Source organism: Neoarius graeffei, chromosome 13 (genome assembly GCF_027579695.1).
Source record: "Neoarius graeffei isolate fNeoGra1 chromosome 13, fNeoGra1.pri, whole genome shotgun sequence".
Lineage (NCBI taxonomy): Eukaryota > Metazoa > Chordata > Actinopteri > Siluriformes > Ariidae > Neoarius > Neoarius graeffei.
This window is the reverse complement of record NC_083581.1, coordinates 74,539,630-74,561,548: the sequence shown is the minus strand read 5'-3', so window position 1 is coordinate 74,561,548 and position 21,919 is coordinate 74,539,630. Positions and strand designations below refer to the sequence as shown.

General features: G+C 39.4%; 1 protein-coding gene across 1 annotated transcript; it reads right to left on the bottom strand.

Annotated features, from left to right (window-relative positions):
- Window positions 1–2,738: 2,738 nt before the first annotated feature.
- On the bottom strand, window positions 2,739–20,937 carry tbx18 (T-box transcription factor 18). The gene is made up of 8 exons (XM_060938509.1): window positions 20,526–20,937; window positions 19,103–19,289; window positions 18,238–18,339; window positions 17,672–17,843; window positions 17,028–17,195; window positions 15,611–15,675; window positions 8,309–8,403; window positions 2,739–5,915 (listed from the first exon to the last, which is right to left on the bottom strand). The coding sequence occupies exons 1-8, from the start codon at window positions 20,734–20,736 to the stop codon at window positions 5,254–5,256; spliced, it is 1,662 nt and encodes a 553-aa protein (XP_060794492.1). The 5' UTR covers window positions 20,737–20,937; the 3' UTR covers window positions 2,739–5,253.
- Between the last annotated feature and the right edge of the window lie 982 nt (window positions 20,938–21,919).

The window sequence follows — 21,919 nt, the reverse complement described above, 5'->3', positions numbered from 1 at the left end:
CATAGTCATGATTTCTTAAAGAGAAATAATAATATAGGAACTTTTCTTCATAGCGAAAGAAAATAATTTCAAATATCATGCAGAAAAATAAAAAATTAGCTCCAACCGTTTTAACAAAATTTCATGTCGATTTTACAAACCCTGATAACACACTAAAGTGTACCTTGTAAGGTTGTTATTTAACCTGAGAAATAAAATAAGAACTTTACTCTGTTCATAAAATATTTATGTATTGAAACTACAGGAGTCACTGGTGTGTAACGTGTGCGACACGGTTGTCATTTTGTTGGACAGACTACAACTTTCACTTACCTTGCCACCATTACATGCGTTCCGGATGTCTTGTGCAGTGACATCACATCACAGGAGTGTGTTTGGAGATCCTCATGACCTGGTTAGCTCAAAGTGCCATTCCACCATTGGATGTATTCTTTGGCATAAAATACAATATATTTTATGACAACATGACTAGACAGAGAAATCTTTTAGCTTCAAAATGATATATCAAACATAATTTTTTGACAATGACAAGTATATTAATTTTGCGACCAAAGTCACCTACCCTTTTAATTTCTGCGCGGTAGTGAAACGTGATGTCATCGGCAGGTTCCCCTTCTTGTGTACCACGTCACGTGTGACGTGGCACAGATTATCAGCAATGGCGGATAGAACGCGATTTCCACTTGTCGATTGCTGTGCCGATATTCACCATCGACCGTCTCCTTTGGGCATCACTTGCTATTTTCCTTCGCTTCTTTTCTGAAGCTGACAATCGCGTTCTATCTGCTATTGCTGATAATCTGTGCCACGTCACACGTGATGTGGTACACAAGAAGGGGAACCTGCCGATGACATCACGTTTCACTACCGCGCGGAAATTAAAAGGGTAGGTGACTTTGGTCTCAAAATTAATATACTTGTCGTTGTCAAAAAATTATGTTTGATATATCATTTTGAAGCTAAAAGATTTCTCTGTCTAGTCATGTTGTCATAAAATATATTGTATTTTATGCCAAAAAAATACATCCAATGGTGGAATGGCACTTTAACACTCCTGAGTAGGAATTAGCGGGCATCTGTTTTGCACATAACAGATGGATGGAGGGTTACAACCGTACATTTAAATCCAAAGGAAAGAATTTTTTATCAGAATTTTTTTTGCCAAAAAACCCGATAACAGTCAGATTTATATCTATTGAACACACACACACACACACACACACACACACACACACATACGCACACGCGTGCGCCTGGCTTTTATTTCATTAAAAAAATAGCCTTTTTAAACACTATCTGAATGATCGTAACGTAGATGGACAGACAACGTCACGCACGTGACGTGATTTTTGATCGGCACTCACATGGACTTGGGTGAGAGTTACAATGGAAATATTTTTTTTGTGTTTAACTTCCAGTTTAAGCCTTTCTTTCCATCAGTACACTAGAGTAAAATTTTTAATTTTATCTCTCACCTGTTTTGTCACAAAATGGGTCTCCAAAACAGCACATTATTTGACAAAGACATTGATTTAAAAAAAAAAGATACCTTGCTCAATTTATCAATGCTATCTAACAGACATACGTACAATGACCACAAAAATATATTTGTTTTTTATTGCTATTTATTCTCACTCATGCCACACAACCACAAACCTGGCATATGGCATTCGTAACCCCTTATCAGAGAAAGCGCCAGTTCTCAATCAAAGTGCTTTTCATCGGGTCGCATCACACATCTTACCACCCTGTCATTGATTATCATTTTCCTATAACTATAAAAACATGCCCCGAAGTGTTTTCCTTACTTGTTCATCTATAAATCAAGAACACCACCGAACCCTACTCTCCGAAACTGATAGACAAGCAACTTTAAAGCTAGACTGCCTTTCAGATTTTTCAAGTGTAGGTCATAAAAATAATTTTCCCCGACACCTAATTATTTTTGTTTAGTGGACTGAAAACTACTGAATTCGAATCACAGACTTCCAATTTTATTCTTTTTAAAAATTAAATTCTCCGCTATTTTTTCCTGCTTCACCATGACGTGATATAAGATACTACATCATGCATCATGTGGTGGGCTTTCCCCGTTCGTGCAAGGTATTGTGGGATACAAATTTGAAACAGGAGAGAAAAATGGAGGACGTGAGTGTGCGAATGAAACGTGAAAGACCGACTACAGTAACAGAAAGAAAGCGAGAAGAAAAGACGTTATGTTATATACAAAGGAATGGAAACGCAGACCAAACTAATAAATATCGGCACTCAGTGAGCACCTCGGTGTGATCAGCTGTTCGTTTAGCGACAGAATGATGGAACTGTCAGTGCACGCTCAAAGGGAAACCTGTAGATGGCAGTAATGCAACACTGTGGATGCCAGCTGCTGTAAAACCCAAAAGAAGAAGAAGAAGGTAAACCTGCGCATGCGCACACGGACTTCCTCTGTCTGCTTGACTGCATGAAGTGAGCGATTTCATGCACATTATTTGCTTTAATCCCCTCAAATTAAATAACTTCCCAGCCACAGAATGGCCTGATATTTTGTGAGACATTACAGAAATTAACATATATCACAATGACCACATTTCAGAGGGAACTAAATTTCACCGATTTTATGAAATCGAAAAGCCGTCTAGCTTTAAAGATTAATATACTAAATTGACAGGCTTGACAAATAGATGCTTAGTAATTCCAAGGTCGAACTATATAGAATAAATAATGGATATAAAGTTACATTTCTTGAATAGCTTGATTTTTATTTATATATAGATCAGCTGAAGCTGTAGTGGATAATGTGGTACCGTATCATTCACTGATCCATTCATTCACCTTCAATAAGCACTTTATCCTGGGTAGGGTTGCGGTGGATCTGGAGTGCGTCCCGGAAATGTTGGGTGTGAGACGGGAATTCAGTTTGGATGTAGGGCAACACACACACACACACACACACACACACACACACACACACACACGCTCATTCGCACCTAGGGACAATTTACTCAAATCAGTCCTTCTAATGGCAGGTTTGGTAGGTGGGAGGAAACTGGAGAACCCAGAAGAAACCCAAGTAGACACTGTGTGAACGTATGAAACTCCTCACAGACAGTAAGCTTAGGATCAAACTGTAGTACAGCAACATACACTGATGATAACTATATCAGTTATTATTCTATCCACAATCACTGGATATGAGCAATTGTGCACCCTGATTGGCTACTCTACTACTAGGATATCAGCTCATATACCATGAGTAGAGAAAAACAAAATGGTGGAGCGTGTTGCTGAAGCAACCAAGGACGAAATAAAAACTCTACTCGAAAACAACCCCCCCCCAAAATAAAAAAGCAACAAAATATGGAATGAAAGTATTTGATGGTAAGAACATGTCTTTTTTATTTTTCAAGAATTATTATTATTATTGTCACATTTTTCACAAATTGCTCCTGTCATTTCGCCGGTTTGTTTACATTCTAAGCGGAAATTATTTTGTTGGACGTTTTGTGTAAAGTTTTTATTTATCAAATTTGTAAAAAATAAAAATAAACATGCTCTGTTTCTCAAAATCCAGTGAATGTGGATAGAATAAAACAGTTATTCCACTCAATCTTGTCGTACATGGATTATAGCCGACTATCAGCTCATGTACGACTCGATTTCATGGAATAACTGTTACAGATATAACATCAGTGACATCCTGCCAGTGTTTTTCATTTACATGTCCAACTTGACCTTGTCTGATAGAACTTACACACACACACACACACACACACACACACACACACACACACACAGAGGTATATTTTGCATGTTGTCAGATACATACATTGATTAACACTAGTTATTATTTTGTACAATTTGCATATATTTTATTTGGCTCAATTGGGTTTGTTTGTAATTCCCAGGCCAAACATGTTCCAAAGTGTTAGTTTTGGCCACTTAACAAATATCAAAGATATTTAAAAAAAAAAAAAATTGCCATAAGTGCATGAGTGAAATCGCCCAACAATAACATTAATATCAATCTTTTCCTTATTTATATAGAATTGCTTTAAAAAACAGACATATTAAAGCTAATACAGTATGTCTGTTAAAGGAAAAAAACAAACAAAAACAAAACAACAACTGTGTTTGAATAACTGAAGCTTTAACTTTTCAGCTCCGGTTCACTGGTACTAAAAGCTGACCCAGGATAAGCCAAGACGCCTGACGGAGGTTGCCAGAGCATGCATTTCTAACTGTATGTGTGTTGAACAATGTTGTATTTCTAAATCATGTCAGTGCAGAAGTGCAGATCAAATTTCCATATTGCAGCTTGGTAAATAAGGGCCAAAGATTTTTTTCTTTTCTTTTCTTTTCTTTCCTCACTGTTGCTTTACCTTTCCAATTTCAGCTTAAGCCCCATAAACTATGATGCTAACTGGAAGTCATTCAGGCCATAAGCAGTGGAGTCGCTAAATCTGGGCATCCGACTCTAAACCCCATACAGACTACTGCTGATTTCCTGCTTGCAAGCTCTGCTAATACCAAAAAAGTACCAAATCCACTGGCAGCCAAAGCTCAAAGCTCGGTTCCAGTGGGACTACACATTTTATTTGTTTCCTAACTAAAAGCCCGGTTATGCTGCGACGCTGGCCGCCTCCTCTTTCTGGTCTCGCAGGCTCCCAGCTGCTCAGTTGGTAAGAAGCTAATTCAGATTCTGGGTCAGCTCTTAGAAACCAGGAGTCTGTCTTAGAAACTCACTCGGATAAACAGACACTGTTCGCTGTACTAACAGTACAAAGAAGTCAAATTTTGGATCTAGTTCAGGGAGGGAGGGAAGATATGACTGAAAAGTGTGTGCATGTAAAGAGAGAGAAGGAAGTGCTCTCCAGTAAGGCAGACGTGGTGTCCAGTCTTGCTCTTCCTGTCTTCAGATCTGTCCTAGTTGAAGACAGAAGACAGAAATGTTTTTTTTTTTGTGTCATGGATAGACACCCACGCTTACGTCCAATCTCATGGCCATCAGTACACGAGGTTTTTACTGTAAGAGATTTGATCTTGCTTTTAAATCCTTAAGGTCTCACTGTAACCTCAAGATGCTAGAAAGAGTCGAAACTCTCCTCCTTTGGCTTTCTCGATCCATAAAATACTTCATGTTATATCATTCCTTACCTATAGTACTGTCCAGTAACGAGAACTTTGGAAAACCTCCAGATTACTTTGGCCACCTGTCTGTGTCCATGCCATGGCACAGAAGTCAAAGTTCATAGATCAAGCCATGTGGGCGGTGACCTGAGAGGTTGAACTTGTCAGCCCTAATGTCCGTGAGTCAAAGAGGGATTGTTGACTCCCACTGAGCATGTGCAGACCATCCACAGGGGACAGAACTTGCCTGTCTGTCAAAGTACCGCTTGGGGATGAGCCCAGGACTGAGCTCTGTGTCGCAGCCATCTTTTCTGGACTGGCAGCCAATCGTGGTGAGGTGGAGAAGTTGTATCCGTAAAGGCCATATGGGCTGTGGAGACGGAATCCGTTGTACGAGCTCTGTGCACTCTGATTGGTGGAGAAGGCATTGTGAGCAGGGCTGGGCATGAAATACTGGAGCTGAGGGGAGTGACCAGGCATTCCGGGGATCTGGATCGGAAGGCCAGTCTGTGTGCAGGAAAACGCCTCTCCGTCTGACCCACCCACATACGCAGGGTTTCTGGTCGAGGAAAAAGCGTCGGCTGCAGGGCTGGCCAATCGGCTGTACGAGTCTGCAGTGAGGGGCGTGGCGAATCGGTGAAGAGGATGGCCGGTTCGACTGCAGGCTGAGTAGTCACACACAGGCCCCGCCCCTGTGGCCAGGTGAAATGCTGGGGAGGAGCATGATGATGTCGAGAGTAAGTGTGTGTGTCCTGAAGACCCGACCACACCATGAGAGCCTGTTGCACCTTCAGGACACAAATAAACGTGACATTACAACTCAGTAACAATAAAACGACACTGTAGCACAATCAGTTGACATTTTTAAATATCGTTTCTATGTTTAAATCGAAAGAAGCGATGTGTTCGCCCTGAATCCTCTCACAAAACTGCTGAACTGTCTTGGGGTTTATACATTATACATTTGGCAGTGAGGGCTACACGAACGAAGATGGAAGGGGTGTGTGGTTCCATGATCAGAGACTACTTACAAAGCCCATGGCCACACTGACCATGATGACATCATTTTGAAATTTGGATAAACAGAGCAGCTGTGGGTCACTCAAATCCACACCATAAACAGATTTCTATAAATTCTTTAGCAGCCTTTATGATGATCTTAACCACTAAAGCTTCAGAGATGCATCTGCACAATGTGCCCTTCCAATTATTTGTTAGACATAACTACTGAATAATTCAGCCTTAGAACAGAATATATATGTGTTATTTACCAGCTGGGAGGTCCATATCGTGAAATACAGTGACTGAGGTCTTGAAAGTACTGACCTCGGCCTCGAGGCACTCTGGGCCGAGGTCAGTATTTAAGGCCGAGGTCACGGTATTTCACCATACGGACCGACCTTAAGCTGGTAAATAATATATATATTTTTTTCTTTACCAAATTCTAACAGAAAACGAGAGCGCCCGAAAGGGAAAACCGAGCTGAAAACCATTTTGAATCCTCATTCATGGCTGTAATGCAAATTGCTTCCTCCTCGGTATACAAGTGCACTTCCATGGCAGGAAAAAAACTACATTTTGCCGCCTATGTAGTCCCCTATTTATACAAATAGGAGTCATTCAGGATTCAGCCATGTTTTTGCTCGGTGTTAGCAACAGTTAGAGGTTTTTAGCTTTCTCCTGAAATGTTTTCTTTTATTTCTTCTTCCTCAGGGTAGTAAAACTCGCTTTCGCTGTGAACACTGTCGTTATCGCTATCCATGCTGTAAAATTAATGCTATTCTCCTGAGAAATGCTGGCAAAAATTTATAAGATTTTTGAAAATCTTATAAATAAATCTTATAAAAAAAAAGATAAATGTTGACAAAAAATGCTACTATATTTGTTGTTGTTGTGAACGAGCGAGTCGCCAGAGGTCCGTAACCGGGGTCCGTAACTGGGGTCAGTACCATAGGATACGGACCCGCTTGCCAGCCAATCAGAGCGCAGGATTTGATGGAAACTGGACTGCGAAAAAAATAATTAGCAGTTATTCCATGAAATCGAGTCGTACATGAGCTGATAGTCGGCTATAATCCATGTACGACGAGATTGACTGGAATAACTGTTTTATTCTATCCACGTTCACTGGATTTTGAGAAACAGAACATTTTTTATTTTTAATTTTTTTCAAATCTGATGAATAAAACCTTTATACAAAACATCTGACAAAAATAATTTCTGCTTAGAATGTAAACAAACCGGTGAAATGACAGCAGCAGTTTGTAAAAAATGTTATAATAATAATAATAATAATAATAATAATAATTGAAAAATAAAAAAGAGACATCCTTACAATGAAATACTTTCATTCCATATTTTGTTACTTTTTAATTTTTAATTTTTGGGGTTTTGTTTTTGAGTAGAGTTTTTATTTGGTCCTCGGTTGCTTCAGCAACACACTCCGCCATTTTGTTTTCCTTCTTTAGGGTTTTTTTGGTGGTTGACAAACTAATTTAAAGGTACATCACCACCACCAACTGGGCTGGAGTGTGGAACAGGCGATATTGGAGGGGACGAAACAAAACTATATTCTTTTAGCTATTTCTGTTGTTTTTTTTAAAAATACTTGATAAAGTGATATATCTAACTTGATGCTTTCCACCATTTTGTTTTTCTCTACTCACGGTGTATGAGCTAATATCCTAGTAGTAGAGTAGCCAATCAGTGCACATGATTGCTCATATCCAGTGAATGTGGACAGAATAATATGCTTTAGAAGAACAGGCCCTGCTGCTTGATAGCAACTCTTGATGGTTTATACTCAACTCAAGATAATTTATTTTGATATGGTGGATTCCTGAATTGTTTCTGTGCAGTGAATGATTGATAGGTTAAGATTAGAATCCAGTAAATTTTATCTTCAAAAAAACATACTTCCAATATATATATATATATATATATATATATATATATATATATATATATATATATATATATATTTCATAAAAATGCAAGCACCTTGATCCATACACAGTCAGTGTTTTGTGCCTGTATCTCACCCAGCACAAATTAGAACAACATACCGTAACATACACAAACATGCACATGCACAAAAATGCACATACACATGCAAATACACACGGATGTGCTTTTATGTCGAAGTAAATCAGTCAAATAATCATGCCGATCATTTCTGTACCTTGCTTGGTCATTCCTGGTATATCCTCAAACGTCAGAGTTCGAAGTGAAGGCCTCCAGAAAGCATACGACTCCACCAGAGCCTCCAGACCCATCCTGGAAAAGTCACAAGTCTTAGACTATGCTGTCCAGAGAGGACGCTTTAACCCGAATTAAATCGACAGATTTTAATCTATTAATCTACATGCAGCAAACTCTCAACTTTATGTAAAAATACTTACACTGTAAAAAAAAAGTGACCATCTCAACTTAAATTTTCTAGGCAACATGATGCAAGAGAATTTTGTGTTGAGATGGTCAACAACAAAAGATAAGTTGGTTGAACTCAAATTTAAACACGAAAATCCTTTTAAGTCAACAAAGATCCTTGTTAAGTCAACAAGGATTTCTGAGTTGAAATTTGAGTTCAACCAACGTACTATTTGTTGTTGACCATCTCAACTCAAAATTCTCTTGCATCATGTTGCCTAGAAAATTTGAGTTTACATTTGATTTCAACCAACGTATTTTTGCTGTTACCCAAATTAGGTTACTCTTCTTATAATAACAAATAAATGTTTGCTATAATAACATGTATTTCTACATTTCATATGATGTTTTTTTCAAGTTACCTGTACCTTAAAACATACAATAAATCACTGGCGTAAAAAAGACACAAATAATTGTCAAAGGAAAACACTTTTATTTGTAAGACTGTGTCTCTTGCAAATGAAAAAGAATTCTGCAATGTGCAGGAAAAAAGTGATCCACTTCCAGACAGATTGCTACATGTCAATCTCACATTTCAATTTTAGAATGAAGAACTAAAGACCTTTGTTGAAATTTACCTGAACATTAAAGTCAAGTTGGATTACAGACTATAATTTGAAATTTTGAACACATTTGTTGAATGAGTCTTTCACAAGTGTTCTGGAGTAAACTGACATTTATACCACAATAAAAAAAGGGCTCAGGCTGCATCACAAACAAGTGCTCAGGCTCCATCAGCTACTTGCACTTGCACTGTAAAAAAAGAATAGTTGAGAATACTTGAAATTTCAAGGCAACAGTCTGCATTAAGAATTTTATGTTTTGCCAATGATGTGCCCATGATAATCCAAACTATGATAAAACTGTTATCTTTATTAAGAATTCTTAATTAAGTCAATTTTCAATTCCTCATTCTGCCAACATAGATTTCTCTTTTTGCTGAACAGTGGCATTCACAGTAGTACAAAAAGGCAATTGAGGTTATCAGACTTTTTTCACCTTTATTTGGATAGGACAGTGTAGAGACAGGAAATGAGCGGGAGAGAGGGACGGCTCGGGAAATGACCTCGGGTCGGAATCGAACCCGGGTCCCCAGATTTATGGTATGGCGCCTTATCCACCTGAGCCATGACGCCATACCCACAACATGGGTTTTAAAAACTTTATTTCAATATTGAAGTTTTGTAATCGTGTAGAACAATGAAAAAAGGCATGTATAGTTTAATGATAAATTGTGATAACCTTAGGGGCGTCGTGGCTCAGGTGGATAAGGCGCCATACCATAAATACAGGAACCCGGGTTCGGTTCTGACCCGAGGTCATTTCCTGAGCCGTCTCGCTCATTTCCTGTCTCTACGCTGTCCTATCCAAATAGAGGTGAAAAAAGCCCCAAAAAAATCTAAAAAAAAAAAAAGATTATGATAACCTCAATTGCCTTTTTGCACTACTGTGAATGCCACTGTTCAGCGAAAAGAGAAATCTATGTTGGCAGAATGAGGAATTGAAAATTGACTTAATTAAGAATTCTTAATAAAGATAACAGTTTTATCATAGTTTGGATTATCATGGGCACATCGTTGGCAAAACATAAAATTCTTAATGCAGACGGTTGCCTTGAAATTTCAAGTATTCTCAACTATTTTTTTTTACAGTGTGACAAAATAAACTAACTGTGACTGCTGTGTCAATTTCAAAATTCAATTTTACGACAAAGAACTAAAAACCTTTGTTAACCTTTACCTGAGCTTTAAATCAAGTTAACCTTTACACCTCAGTGTCGGCGTTAATACCTGGATTACAGACACTATACTTTTAAAAGCCTTAATCATTCAAGAAATGCGTGCAAAATTTGTAATAATAGTGTTCAATCCCCAAAAAAGTAAACATTTGCCCCTGCGCAGAGGTAAGGAAACCCCATACAGCACGTGTATATATGCGTCATTGGTTCTACCAACAAGGATACCAACATGCAGCATTGCAACAGGTTGCAGCTAGTTCTATCAACAAGGATATCTTTGATATTTGGATGTTAAAATTCTTGATAGCTCAACATGATATCACAATGAGAGAAAGTGTATTAGGCCGACCTGGTTTAGTTGGTTGTAAGTGAAAATGACATTTCTGAGTCAAATGATATGTAAAATCTATGTTCAATCAACACCCGCCCGTAAAATTTTTTACAGTGTAGGATTTAATCAAAGACATTAATTTAATGGAACTGGTTTAAAGATCGAAAATGACAGACTATATCAGTGAGACTGCACACACTCATCCAACAGTCACAATAAAGCACGATTGTCAAGAACAACATGCTGCCGTTTACTTTTTTTAGATGAATCTGTGGTCAAGGATTAAGTCAAAGGTGTTTAACTGTTAATCGCTGATTTGATTAACCGTGTTGAAGCTTAATTAAACCACAGCGCTGTTAAATTCTCAATTCTGATTGGTCAGCAATTCTGACAATAATGCCAGCTGTCATCCAAATACTGTACTGTATTATTGATGTTAATGATCTCTTTCTGATATGTTATTGTTTCTATGGCAACAACTCATCGACAGACACTCAATATCATCTACAGCTTAGAACAAAGATATTTTTGTTGATAAGGCCCCGGTCCAACAACACCAATAACTATAACTATACCTATAACTCCAACTCTGACTCTCCCTCTACCTGAATTTAGTTCCAGTCTGGAGCAGAAACACCACAACTATAGTCCCCACTATAATATCACTTGGTCCTGACACTCAGGGAAATAAATGGATGCAATTTAGGAATAGTCATGGAAGTTTTTTCCAAGTTGTAGCACATTATTCCGGGTCATACTGTACAGCTTGGACTCCAAAACAACCCATGTACACACTCCGGTGGTTGATATAATACGGATAGGTCACGGATTACGGAAATATATTTAAAAAAAAAGGATACAGAATACAGAGTGGTTATGGATTTTAATACGGATGCATCACAGATGCTAATAATTTACAGATTGGTCACGGACGTTTCAGTATATTACAGATTGTGTACTGATTTCATATGGATGACGCATCAGGGATAAAAAATTAAGAAGCCTAAAAAAATTAAATGTTTGAACTGGCAAAGTTCATACTTAAAATATCTTACCTGCATTCATATGTTCACTTTATTAATCTATTATTGATATTTCACAGAAAATAATCACACATCCGTGAATAAAAGATCCATGCTTTGTATTATATTTTTTTATTTTCCGTGGATCCGTATTCCGTGACTTCATCATGCAACAAGGATGTACAAAGATACCCGGGGAAAAATAACACGTGCTCAAGCGTCACATGTAAACAATGACCTGATTGGTCAGATGTTTTATTGGATCAGGTCTAGGCCTGGAAAAATGGCTCCAGAAGCAACCTCACCAATACGGATAAACTCAGGCCTATAGGGCTATCTAGCCTGGGCCCGCCCATCCTAAGTGTGACGCAACACGAGGGCCTGTTGCGAGCCTAGTCTGGCAAGGCAAGCTATCTCCAGCTCTTCCAAGCTCCCGAAAAATCGGGAGCCAATCAACTTTGAGCATCTCCAACGGCCCTGGGTAGAGGCGTGTTCAAGGCAGTGACGTAATAGAACTGCGACCGGAAGCCATAGATTGTTTACAGAATCTATGCTGGAAGCGCTTCATTCACTAGAAACATTACAAACATGGAGCAGCGGCAAGCCTTTGACACAGCGGTAGATGCTGTATTGAAAGCATTCAACGGGAAGTTCTCATTGAAAACGGAGCAAAGAGCAGCCCTGGAGGTATTTACCTTCTTCCTGTTACTCAAGCAGTTTCCGTCGCGTCACATACATCAGAGGAAAGAGTGATGTGATTGGTTTAAGCTTCGTCACAGCCTTTTCTGGCTTCGACCAGTAGCGAACTGAGGCATTTCAGGGAGGTGGGTCAACCACGCGCTTTGGGAAACAGTTGGGCTTAATATCTTTGCCAGACCAAATGCTCGCAGAGCTTTGAAGTCGCGTTAGCCAGACTAAGGGCTATCGGGATCATTATCGGTCTGGTGTGAGCACTGAGCACAAACTGCAGGGGATCGATTTATTTATAGTTATACTTGTAGTTATAGTTATCAGTATTGTGGGACCGGGCTTTAATTAACAAAGAAAAACATAATTGTTGCTCTGTTTACATCTTCTGTAAAGACATGTTTATCTAACATTGATAGAGCAAGTCGTAAGTTTTCCACCATGAGAAAGTCTTTGGAATAGATAACGTCCAGTTGCAAGCTGTGTATCGTTTATAAGTGATAACAGGAACTTGGTTCGCTGATGTTCGACAGCATCACTATAAACGGATAAATGTACAACATGTTGTTCACAAATAATTGGCAAATTGCTGTGTGTGATTTAAGAGGAGTAATACATTATACGAAGTGTTGTTACAGGAAAATAATCAACTTGGTAACTCATTGGGCTACACATTGGGCTGCACTGGGTGACATCACCACGTCGTTGATTATTTTCTTTGAACACAACTTGAAGGAAAACAGAACCTAATAATTAACGAGACCGTCAGTGATGGCCTAGCTCGCTCTGGCCCCATCTAGTCCGGAAGGAACGATCTAAAGTGGGCCACATTGCGCAATAAATCTTGTAAGCTACCGTATATACACTATATACAAGCTATATGTAGAAGCTACAGTATATCCACCCTACGAATACCAACCTATTTACCAGGAAGAATCCAAAATGGCAAGAAGCGATTTTTGTTGAACTGCTCACTCATTAAGACTTAATTAGTCCATAACTTCATTAATAATTGTAATGAAGCAAATCTGGGTAGAAGTTATATGCACCCTAGGTTCCCCTACCTTCATGCCAGAAAGAATCAAAATCAGTGAAGAATTGAGGGAGAAGAAGCGATTTGTGTGGAAACTGCTCGTTAGGGATTGATTAGTTACTCCATATCTTCATTATTAATTGCAATTATGCAAATTTGGGTAGAAGCCATATGCACCCCAGGCAGACCGACCTTCCTGCCAAAAAGAATAAAAATCAGTGAAGAATTGAGAGAGAAGAAGCGATTTGTGTGAAATGTGGATGACGGATGAAAAATGACGGCTTAAACTCATCACCTGTCGGCCGGATGAGCTGATAATTAATACAATTCATTATTCGCACTCAACATTGTTTGTTTATTGTTATCCATACAGGACACTTTTTCGATGGAAGAAAAAAACATGTTCTATTCCCTTCTAGCGGGTTTCATTCATTTGGTTTGATAGCATGCAATATTGTTAGCATATCGCTTATCCTGTGTGTATTACATCACTCTACTCTACCCAGTGGAGAATGAGCGTTGAATATGGTTTACGATAGATATTGCATGGTTGTCAAGACAACATGATGTCACACATCGGAGACGTAAAACTTCCGCATTAGTGAGTGACTGACTGGGACAATTTGTAAACAAACATGGCCGCCAGGTTTGCTTCATTAAATATGGAAGATTTGGAGATAATTTTGAAAGAGAAAGATGCATTGAATACCTGAAAGGAATGTGTATGGATAATAATAATAATAATAATAATAATAATAATAATAATGGCTTTTTTCATGGTATATCAGATATATTCCATTCAGCTGCTCGTCTTTGACTTGTTCAGTATCATGCTAGCTGAATGGAATATATCTGATATACCACTCAACACCAGGCAATATTATTTAAATGTCACCCTTACTGAAGAAGCTCACTTTTAAAATAGTAACGTGTGAAAATCAGTGAGTCGGAAAGCCATAAAATGTGCAGATTGCAGCAAAGCAGAGCCAAGTGTTCACCAAACACAATGAAATGTAAAGAAGCAGATCTCGACAGTACACGAGAACAGACGCTGGCTGCCATTAGCGAGTGTCCGACCCGGGCAGCCATCTTACTCCGGGCCCCTTTTCTTATCACCATGCTTTTGCCAGTATTGGGGTAATGAAGAACATAAAATGCAAGTGTGTGTGTGTGTGTGTGTGTGTGAGCAGGTATTTCTGCATGGCTGTAATTATTCTCACACGGTCGGATCAGACACAGAGTGCAGGAAGCCGCAGTTAAAGCTTTATGAGGAGAGAGAAAGAGATGGAGAGAGGGTTGAGGTAATGACGGCTCTCGGCGCTCCTCGTTAGCATGGCCGTTCCGCTACCTCGGTGCCACTCAGGCGATAACTCGCACAAGATGTCTCGACTCATTTCGACCCCGGGTTTTATCAGACGCGGCGCTCGAGCTACCTGTCGGCTCAGTTTGTTTAGCAAACTCCTTAACTTCTCCTCGTGAAACGAGAGGCGACGAGAGAGCTGTCCTGGAGAGAGCCGAGAGGAACGGATGGGGGTGTGTGTATGTGCACGCGGTCTGGTGCTATTCAGCAGGGTGTTAAAAATGTTCTCGTTTAAAACTAATGAGCAGGGTAAAAACTCCCCCCTCCCGCTGAGACTCCATGCCAGCACCACAACCGCCTTATTACTGGGCAACCTCCATTTCCTGTTTATGCGTTTATTTATTTATTTTCCTGCTTTTACGTGAGGCCGGAGATTATTTTTATTGTCTCGTAGATTTTATTTTTTGCATTTAGGCCTATTTTGTTGTTGTGTTTTTTTTCTCGGATGAATAATGGACTTTATTGTGACGCTGTTTTTATTTCTTGTTTTATATTTATTTTGTCTGGGCCTCATCGGAACGTCGGTGATCGGCTCGGTTTGGCTTCGGAAGAACTTTTTTTTTTCTCTTGCAAAAATAATTATCAGATAATCCTGTAATACGGCCTGCTGGTTCTCAAATAGCTTCGCGCTGACGTCAGAGCAGAGAGAACACAAGCAACAAAGGCTCCTTTTCAACCGTGTCTGTTACAAATATTCCAAAACGCTCTCTCTCTCTTTTTTTTGTGGAGTTGTTTCCGCATGAAATACAATAATGATTGTAATAATAATAATAATAATAATAATAATAATACATTATTATTGTGCATCATTTTAATCTACTCAGAGCTGATGAAGATGAAGAGTTCGTTTTATAAAAGGAAGGAAGGCTGGAAGTGTCCTTACCTGTTTCGCCCTGAGTCTCTGAATCCTTTCGCAAATGGATTTCTGTCTATTTTCAGTCTTGTAATCTGAAAACACACACACACACACACACACACACACACACACACACACACACACAGAATCACTCAGATGTTTCTTCACTGACCCACAGCCTGTTATGCCGAGTCTTTTGACCTGCTGCAAGTGACCTGTGTCCCATAATGCAATGTGGGCGAGTTCTTTTATAAGTTGTGTTTGGAAATGAAACAAATTCTCATCTGGACAAGAACCTCACTATCCGGAATATGTGCAATATCCTCCATGCAGCTATAAATCCTTTACTGTGCAATATATTTAATATATGTAGCATAGTTAGCATATTTTATTCAAGGTTTTTTTTTTTAATTTAAAGTATCTAATCGTAAAACTTGATACTGGATATTTTGTTTACCGGATTATGTGCAATAATCATAATATGCAGCAGTTATATTGCAGTGGAATGAAATTTTGTTCAAATGTGCATTCTGAATGTACAGGTGAATGACACTAAATCTATCTATCTATCTATCTATCTATCTATCTATCTATCTATCTATCTATCTATCTAATCTGTATGTGTAAATGAGTGCACTCATATGTGTGTGTGCGTGTGTGTATATGCATTTAAAAGGACCACTATTTTTGGACAGACGGATAAACTTATTTATATAAATTATGATCATAATAAAGTTACAGAAATGTCTTCCCCATCATCCAAACAGAGGTGTTCAGTGTCGCATCCCGAATTATGCTTCCTTGTGAAGCTGTTTGCTTTGTGCTGGATATAATTTTTTTGCCAAATTGCTCAAAATTGATCATGTGATGAGAAAATCATAATTAGCAAAATAAAATGCAGAACAAAACATGCAAATATGTCTTAGTAATCTATATAACATTTACCAAGGGGAAAAAAAAAGCATTTTCAGACAACACCAAACTCAATACGAGCATAAACCTACTAAACTAAACCCGCTATGGCTATTCAGGAAAAATGCACACAACTTTGAAGCACAGGTCATCCGATAGGAACTCGTTCTAAAATAAAAATACAGAAATGCGCTACAGAGCTAAATCTTGCTGGTAAAGAGAGAAAACTCCATAAACAATGCTAAATAAATGCTTAACATACCGTACTATTTATGGCTAGGTTGTGCTTTATGGGGTGTTTTATATTGTTTGTATTGCTGACAGATCCCAGACATCTTTGATCTTCGGTCTCGCGTAATAAAAAAAAAGCACTGCGATGGGAATTGAACTCACTCGAAACGTTCACCTTATACAAAACTAACAATGCTGTAATAAAGCATCCGGACAGGAGCCTCGTGTAAACGTGATCATGGCAGGAAATCAGGTTGACATTAGAACAGGAAACGGTGTTAACGAGTTTGGTGTGAGTTACCTGTTGGTTCTGGTAGGCCGTGACCGTAGTGAACACTGTTTCAGGAAAGGAGAAGGCCTTGATGCCGTCGCCGGTCGGCACGGCCTTAACGGGTGAGAGCTCGTCACCGCACTCTTTACGGATGACGTGGACGCGAGGCTGGTACTTGTGCATGGAGTGCAGGATGATCTGGAAAACATTATCCCGCGCATCCGTGTTTAGAGCGGGGGAAACGGAGGAATTACCCAAGCAGTTTTCTACTTCAATAAAAACACACGTGCTCACATTTTCAAAGCTGGAGCGGGCCTTCAACAAGCTCGCCGCAGGAATGCTTTCAATTGAGTTTGTTTACAACCTTCCACATTACAACATGTTTAGGCCTTTAAAATAATTCAGCAAAACAAAATGCACACCGGGTGACAATCGTTAGCATGTGTCTTTAACAGGTATATAAAAAGAGTAGGCTGCTCTCATTATAACATTTAACCTCGTTAAAGATCAGAGTCAGAATATTTCAAATAGGTATCGGTTTGTCTCGACAGCAAAAATAAAAACTAGGCCTTCCTTTTCATGAGGCCTTGTCGAGTTTCAGGTTCGGACTCAATTATTTACATCTGAGTCACGGAACTGACATGAAAAATATTCATTAGGAACGTTTTGCTTACATGGCCCTGGTCATCCAGCTCGTTATTGGTCAGTTTGAGTTTGTCGAAGCTAATGACCTGTCGCATCCACGTCTCGCCAGAAGCAGGAGAGTCCGGGTGGATGTATACACGTGGCGGTACGGGTGAATCAGCATTCCCTGCTACCATCCACTTGGAACTGTGGTACACGTATCTTTTAAAATAGGAAAAAACAACAACAACAGCAACAACAGTGAGGCTGAATTTCACACAGAAAACAGACCTCTGTTCAACATTTGAGGAGTCGTGTGCTTTTGTTTGGGCTACATTTGTCACCTGACCTTCAGATCCTAAAGGTTACACACCCAAAAGGACAGCGCAAAAGGGCAGGCCGTGTCATCAGGCTTACTGATGCACCATTTGTACACAGCAGTAAAGTGTGTGTGTGTGTGTGTGTGTGTGTGTGTGTGTGTGTGTGTGTGTGTGTTTGTTTAATTCCAAACAGCTGATTGGATTTGTATCACATTTCAAGATTAATATATTTATCTCCAGATAGAACTATGACATCAGATAATATCATCATTACTAAACAAGGATTTGTTTGTAACCTGTAGCGTTTATTGTCGACAGGGATGATGTCCATTGCGATGTAGTACTGCTGATGGGGGTCCAGTCCTGTAATTTTCACTCGCATTGCAGGGAACATTCTCCTGGAACAGGAAATTATTATATTCTCCATCATAATTAATGTAAAAGTGTATATTTGACAAACATCAGATGAGTGTTTAAAAATATATTTATACACACAGTACTGTGTAAAAGTTTTAAGCCCCCTGTTTTATTTTTCCTTCTCATACAAACTTTGCTATAGATTTCTATTTTACGACTTCGATATTATCGAGTCAGCAACACAAAAACATTTGAGAGTTCCAAATGTTTGGGGTTTTTTTTCCATCACAAAATTAAATGTTACAGGAAAAAAAAATGTTTGAGCATCATTCTATAAGAGAGCACTTTTCAGATAAACAAACAAACAAAACAAAACATAATGAAGGCTGCTGGGTTTTGGTGTAAAATGAAGAAGTGAAGGTGGCAGTCAAAGTGTCCAGAAGAACTGTGGCTGGTTCTGTGAGATGTTCAGGAAAACCTGCAGCTCATTTGTTTCATTTATTATGGCTCACTGATGACTGTTTATAGTATTATTTTAATGCTTGAAATATTTCATTTCATTTCATTACTTTTAAGCCATTTGTGTTCTCCAGCATTTCTTTACATGCACCTTAGATTTTTATATAGGATCTTTTTTTTTTTTTAAGGAAATGACAAGGATTGAAATCTGACGTCATCAATAAACCGACATGCAACATGTGACGTTGGAGATTTATTATTTTTTTTAAAGTACTATCTCACATGATGCACGCGCGTTTATCTATCAGCTCGTTTACGGTGTGCTCGTGAGCTGCTCGGACCCACCTGCCTGCTTTGGTGATGATCATTTCCGTGCCGATGTCGTGGAAGCGTTTCCACAGGTCCGAGCCCTGCAGCTCCACGCGCATCTCCTCCGCGCCTCGCGCGCTGCTCGGCGGCGGCGGTGACGCGAGCAACTGGGAGCTCCGGGACGCGGGCCGAGGACTGTCCGAGCCCACATCCTCACACTCGGCTAAAACACACACACACATATATAATAATAATAATAATAATAATGACGTCATTGCAATGTATCTATCCTCTTTATAATTAGTATCCTCATTTTTCCCCCACTTTTATTGCTCGAATTATTTTGTGGCCAATTTAATCTTTAAATAACAAATATTTACTCTCACTCCCTGGAGCTGGAGTTATTATTACAGTAATGATGCATGAACTCCATGACAGGCTTCATGAACCTGATCTCTCAGAAAGATCCTGTTTATTTATGAAACGTCAGCATCATGGTGCACGGTTCACTCTGCACGAGGACTCCTGGTGCACCGAACTGAAAAGGATGAAAAACTAAATGAGGATGCAGAACGGTTGGGACATGTGGTTGAGGTGAGTAATGTGATTCTCTGGGACTAAATCACATGCTAATAGAGGATGTTCTGAATTCGGTCCAGGACTCACTCACTTACTTTTCTGTTTTCTTTGCTTTTTTTTTTTTTTTTTTAGCTCATTTGAGACTCTGTGTGTGTGTGTGTGTGTGTGTGAGAGAGAGAGAGAGAGAGAGAGAAAGAGAGAGCTCATGCACACACATGATCTTGTAATATCATCCATCATTACAAATCCGTATTCTAATATCTTTGGAATAAAACAGTGAATTATAATAATAATAATAATAATAATAATAATAATAATAATAATAATAAGGCTATGTTTGAAATAAATTATTATTATTATTATTATTATTATTATTATTATTATTATTGTTGTTGTTGTTGTTGTTGTTGTTTTATCCATATTTCCATGGTCATGCTGAGCAGAAAGAACTCCAAATGTGAAAAATAAACAAATAGAAAAAAATGATCACTGACTACTTCTAAAATAAAACATTTAAAATATTCATTTTGCCCTTAAATTGCCTGGTTTTCAGATATTTATTCCTCTCTTTCGAGTGCATTTGGCTTATACAGGCTCTTACATTATGAATTACAGCAAATATATATATATATATATATATATATATATATATACTGATCCTTCAGGCCTACAGCACTTCATCTGCGTCTCCAGAACCAGAACCTTCAAGAAGACTATTAACACCGAAATAACCCGCATTTTACTTTTCCAGCACAAACAACTGAAATCCTATTGAACACTGTTTTTACTCATTGATCCTCAGAGCGCCTTGTTTCCTGGGATCGAACACAAAACTTCACATGACCGACGCGCCGAGTGTTAGTCAGCTGCAGGAACTTACGGGAAGCGTCACAGTCCGTGTCACAGTTCCTCCCGCCGCCGCCGCCGCACGCGCTCCCGGCCAGGCTCGCGACCTCATTTACCTCCCCAAAACAGCTCTCACTATCCTCATCCTCGAGTTTCCTCCGCTTTTCCGCCCCGATCAGCGCCTCCACAGAAAACGCGTGCGCCTTCAGGCTCATGGTGCACGGAGACCGCCGCTTCTCGGCCATGCTTTAAATAAAAAATAAATAAAAAATAAATAATAAATAAATAAATCACCCAAAGCGCATCCACTTCTCCTGCGATCAGTCCGAGTCGGTATTTATTCACATTCAAGAAGAAACATAAAAAAAAAAAAAACAGAAGCACGAGCCAAATGAGGCTGAGATAAAGTTTTCAAAGCGCTCACGTTTGATCTGTTTGTACGCGCGCGCGGACACCGAGAGGCAGCGACCAACACCGGTTAAAGCGCCAATAACCAGGGCCTGAAAGGGGCCGGACTGGCGCGTGCCAATCACCAAAGCTTGCGACCAATAAGAACGCAGAGCGCACAGTGTCTCCCTCCTCCCCTTGCGGCGCGCATGCCGCCCTTATGTGGTAAAATGAGGAGCCACAGGGTTGCCAGATTGAACATAAAAACAATATAAACTGATGGATGCTCTATGTTTATATCCAGACCGTTTAACTCCTATGTAACTAAGTAACTCTGTGGCTGATTAGGAAATTTTAACCCTCTGTATGGTTGGCGAACATCACTGTGATCTGGCAACCTGCAGGGCTGAGTAGTGCACCATCACTCCTCAGCACCGAGCGCGGTGCACTCACGGCATCGTGATCATTTTCACATTGCGGCTGCACGTGCTCCACATAGTTCCACATCCCCCCCCGCCAGCCCCTGCGAGCCAATCATATATTATAATTACCAAATCTACACCCCGATCAGCGCGGGGCGCGCGCGGTTAATACACACCGTCATAAGAGACGTCAAGCTAATAGAGCATGACACCAGAAGAGTGCAACTTCTCAGGAAAACCGTCCCCAAGTAGCAGTAAATTTCTGTGTCGTATCGGCGAATAAACTGGATTTAACGCAGAATTAAAGCATGAGGGAGAAAAAAAAAACAAGCAAACAAAAACAATCACGGACGGATTTATAAAAGGCCTATTGTCCAGTCAGAACAATCAATGCTATGATCAATTATTATTATTATTATTATTATTATTATTATTATTATTATTATTAAGTAAAATAAAGCATAAATCGGTAACCAGCCCGGGTTTATTTTATTTCACGCTGCGGCGCGCGCTCAGTCTCCTCACATGATGTGGAAGGCGCAAATTAGCGCGCGACCATTTCGAGAATTCATGTCCGTTAGCACGCGCGCATGTGAGGACACATGGAGCAAACCTATAG

What these genes read in the sequence shown, in the direction of transcription:
- tbx18 (XM_060938509.1), bottom strand. Translation starts at nt 20,736, where the DNA reads ATGGCCGAGAAGCGGCGGTCTCCGTGCACCATGAGCCTGAAGGCGCAC. An exon ending in ATCATCACCAAAGCAGGCAG is followed by an intron (nt 18,340 to 19,102) that starts GTGGGTCCGAGC and finishes TTCCTGTTCCAG; the next exon opens with GAGAATGTTCCCTGCAATGC. An exon ending in AGCTGGATGACCAGGGCCAT is followed by an intron (nt 17,196 to 17,671) that starts GTAAGCAAAACG and finishes AATGTTTTCCAG; the next exon opens with ATCATCCTGCACTCCATGCA.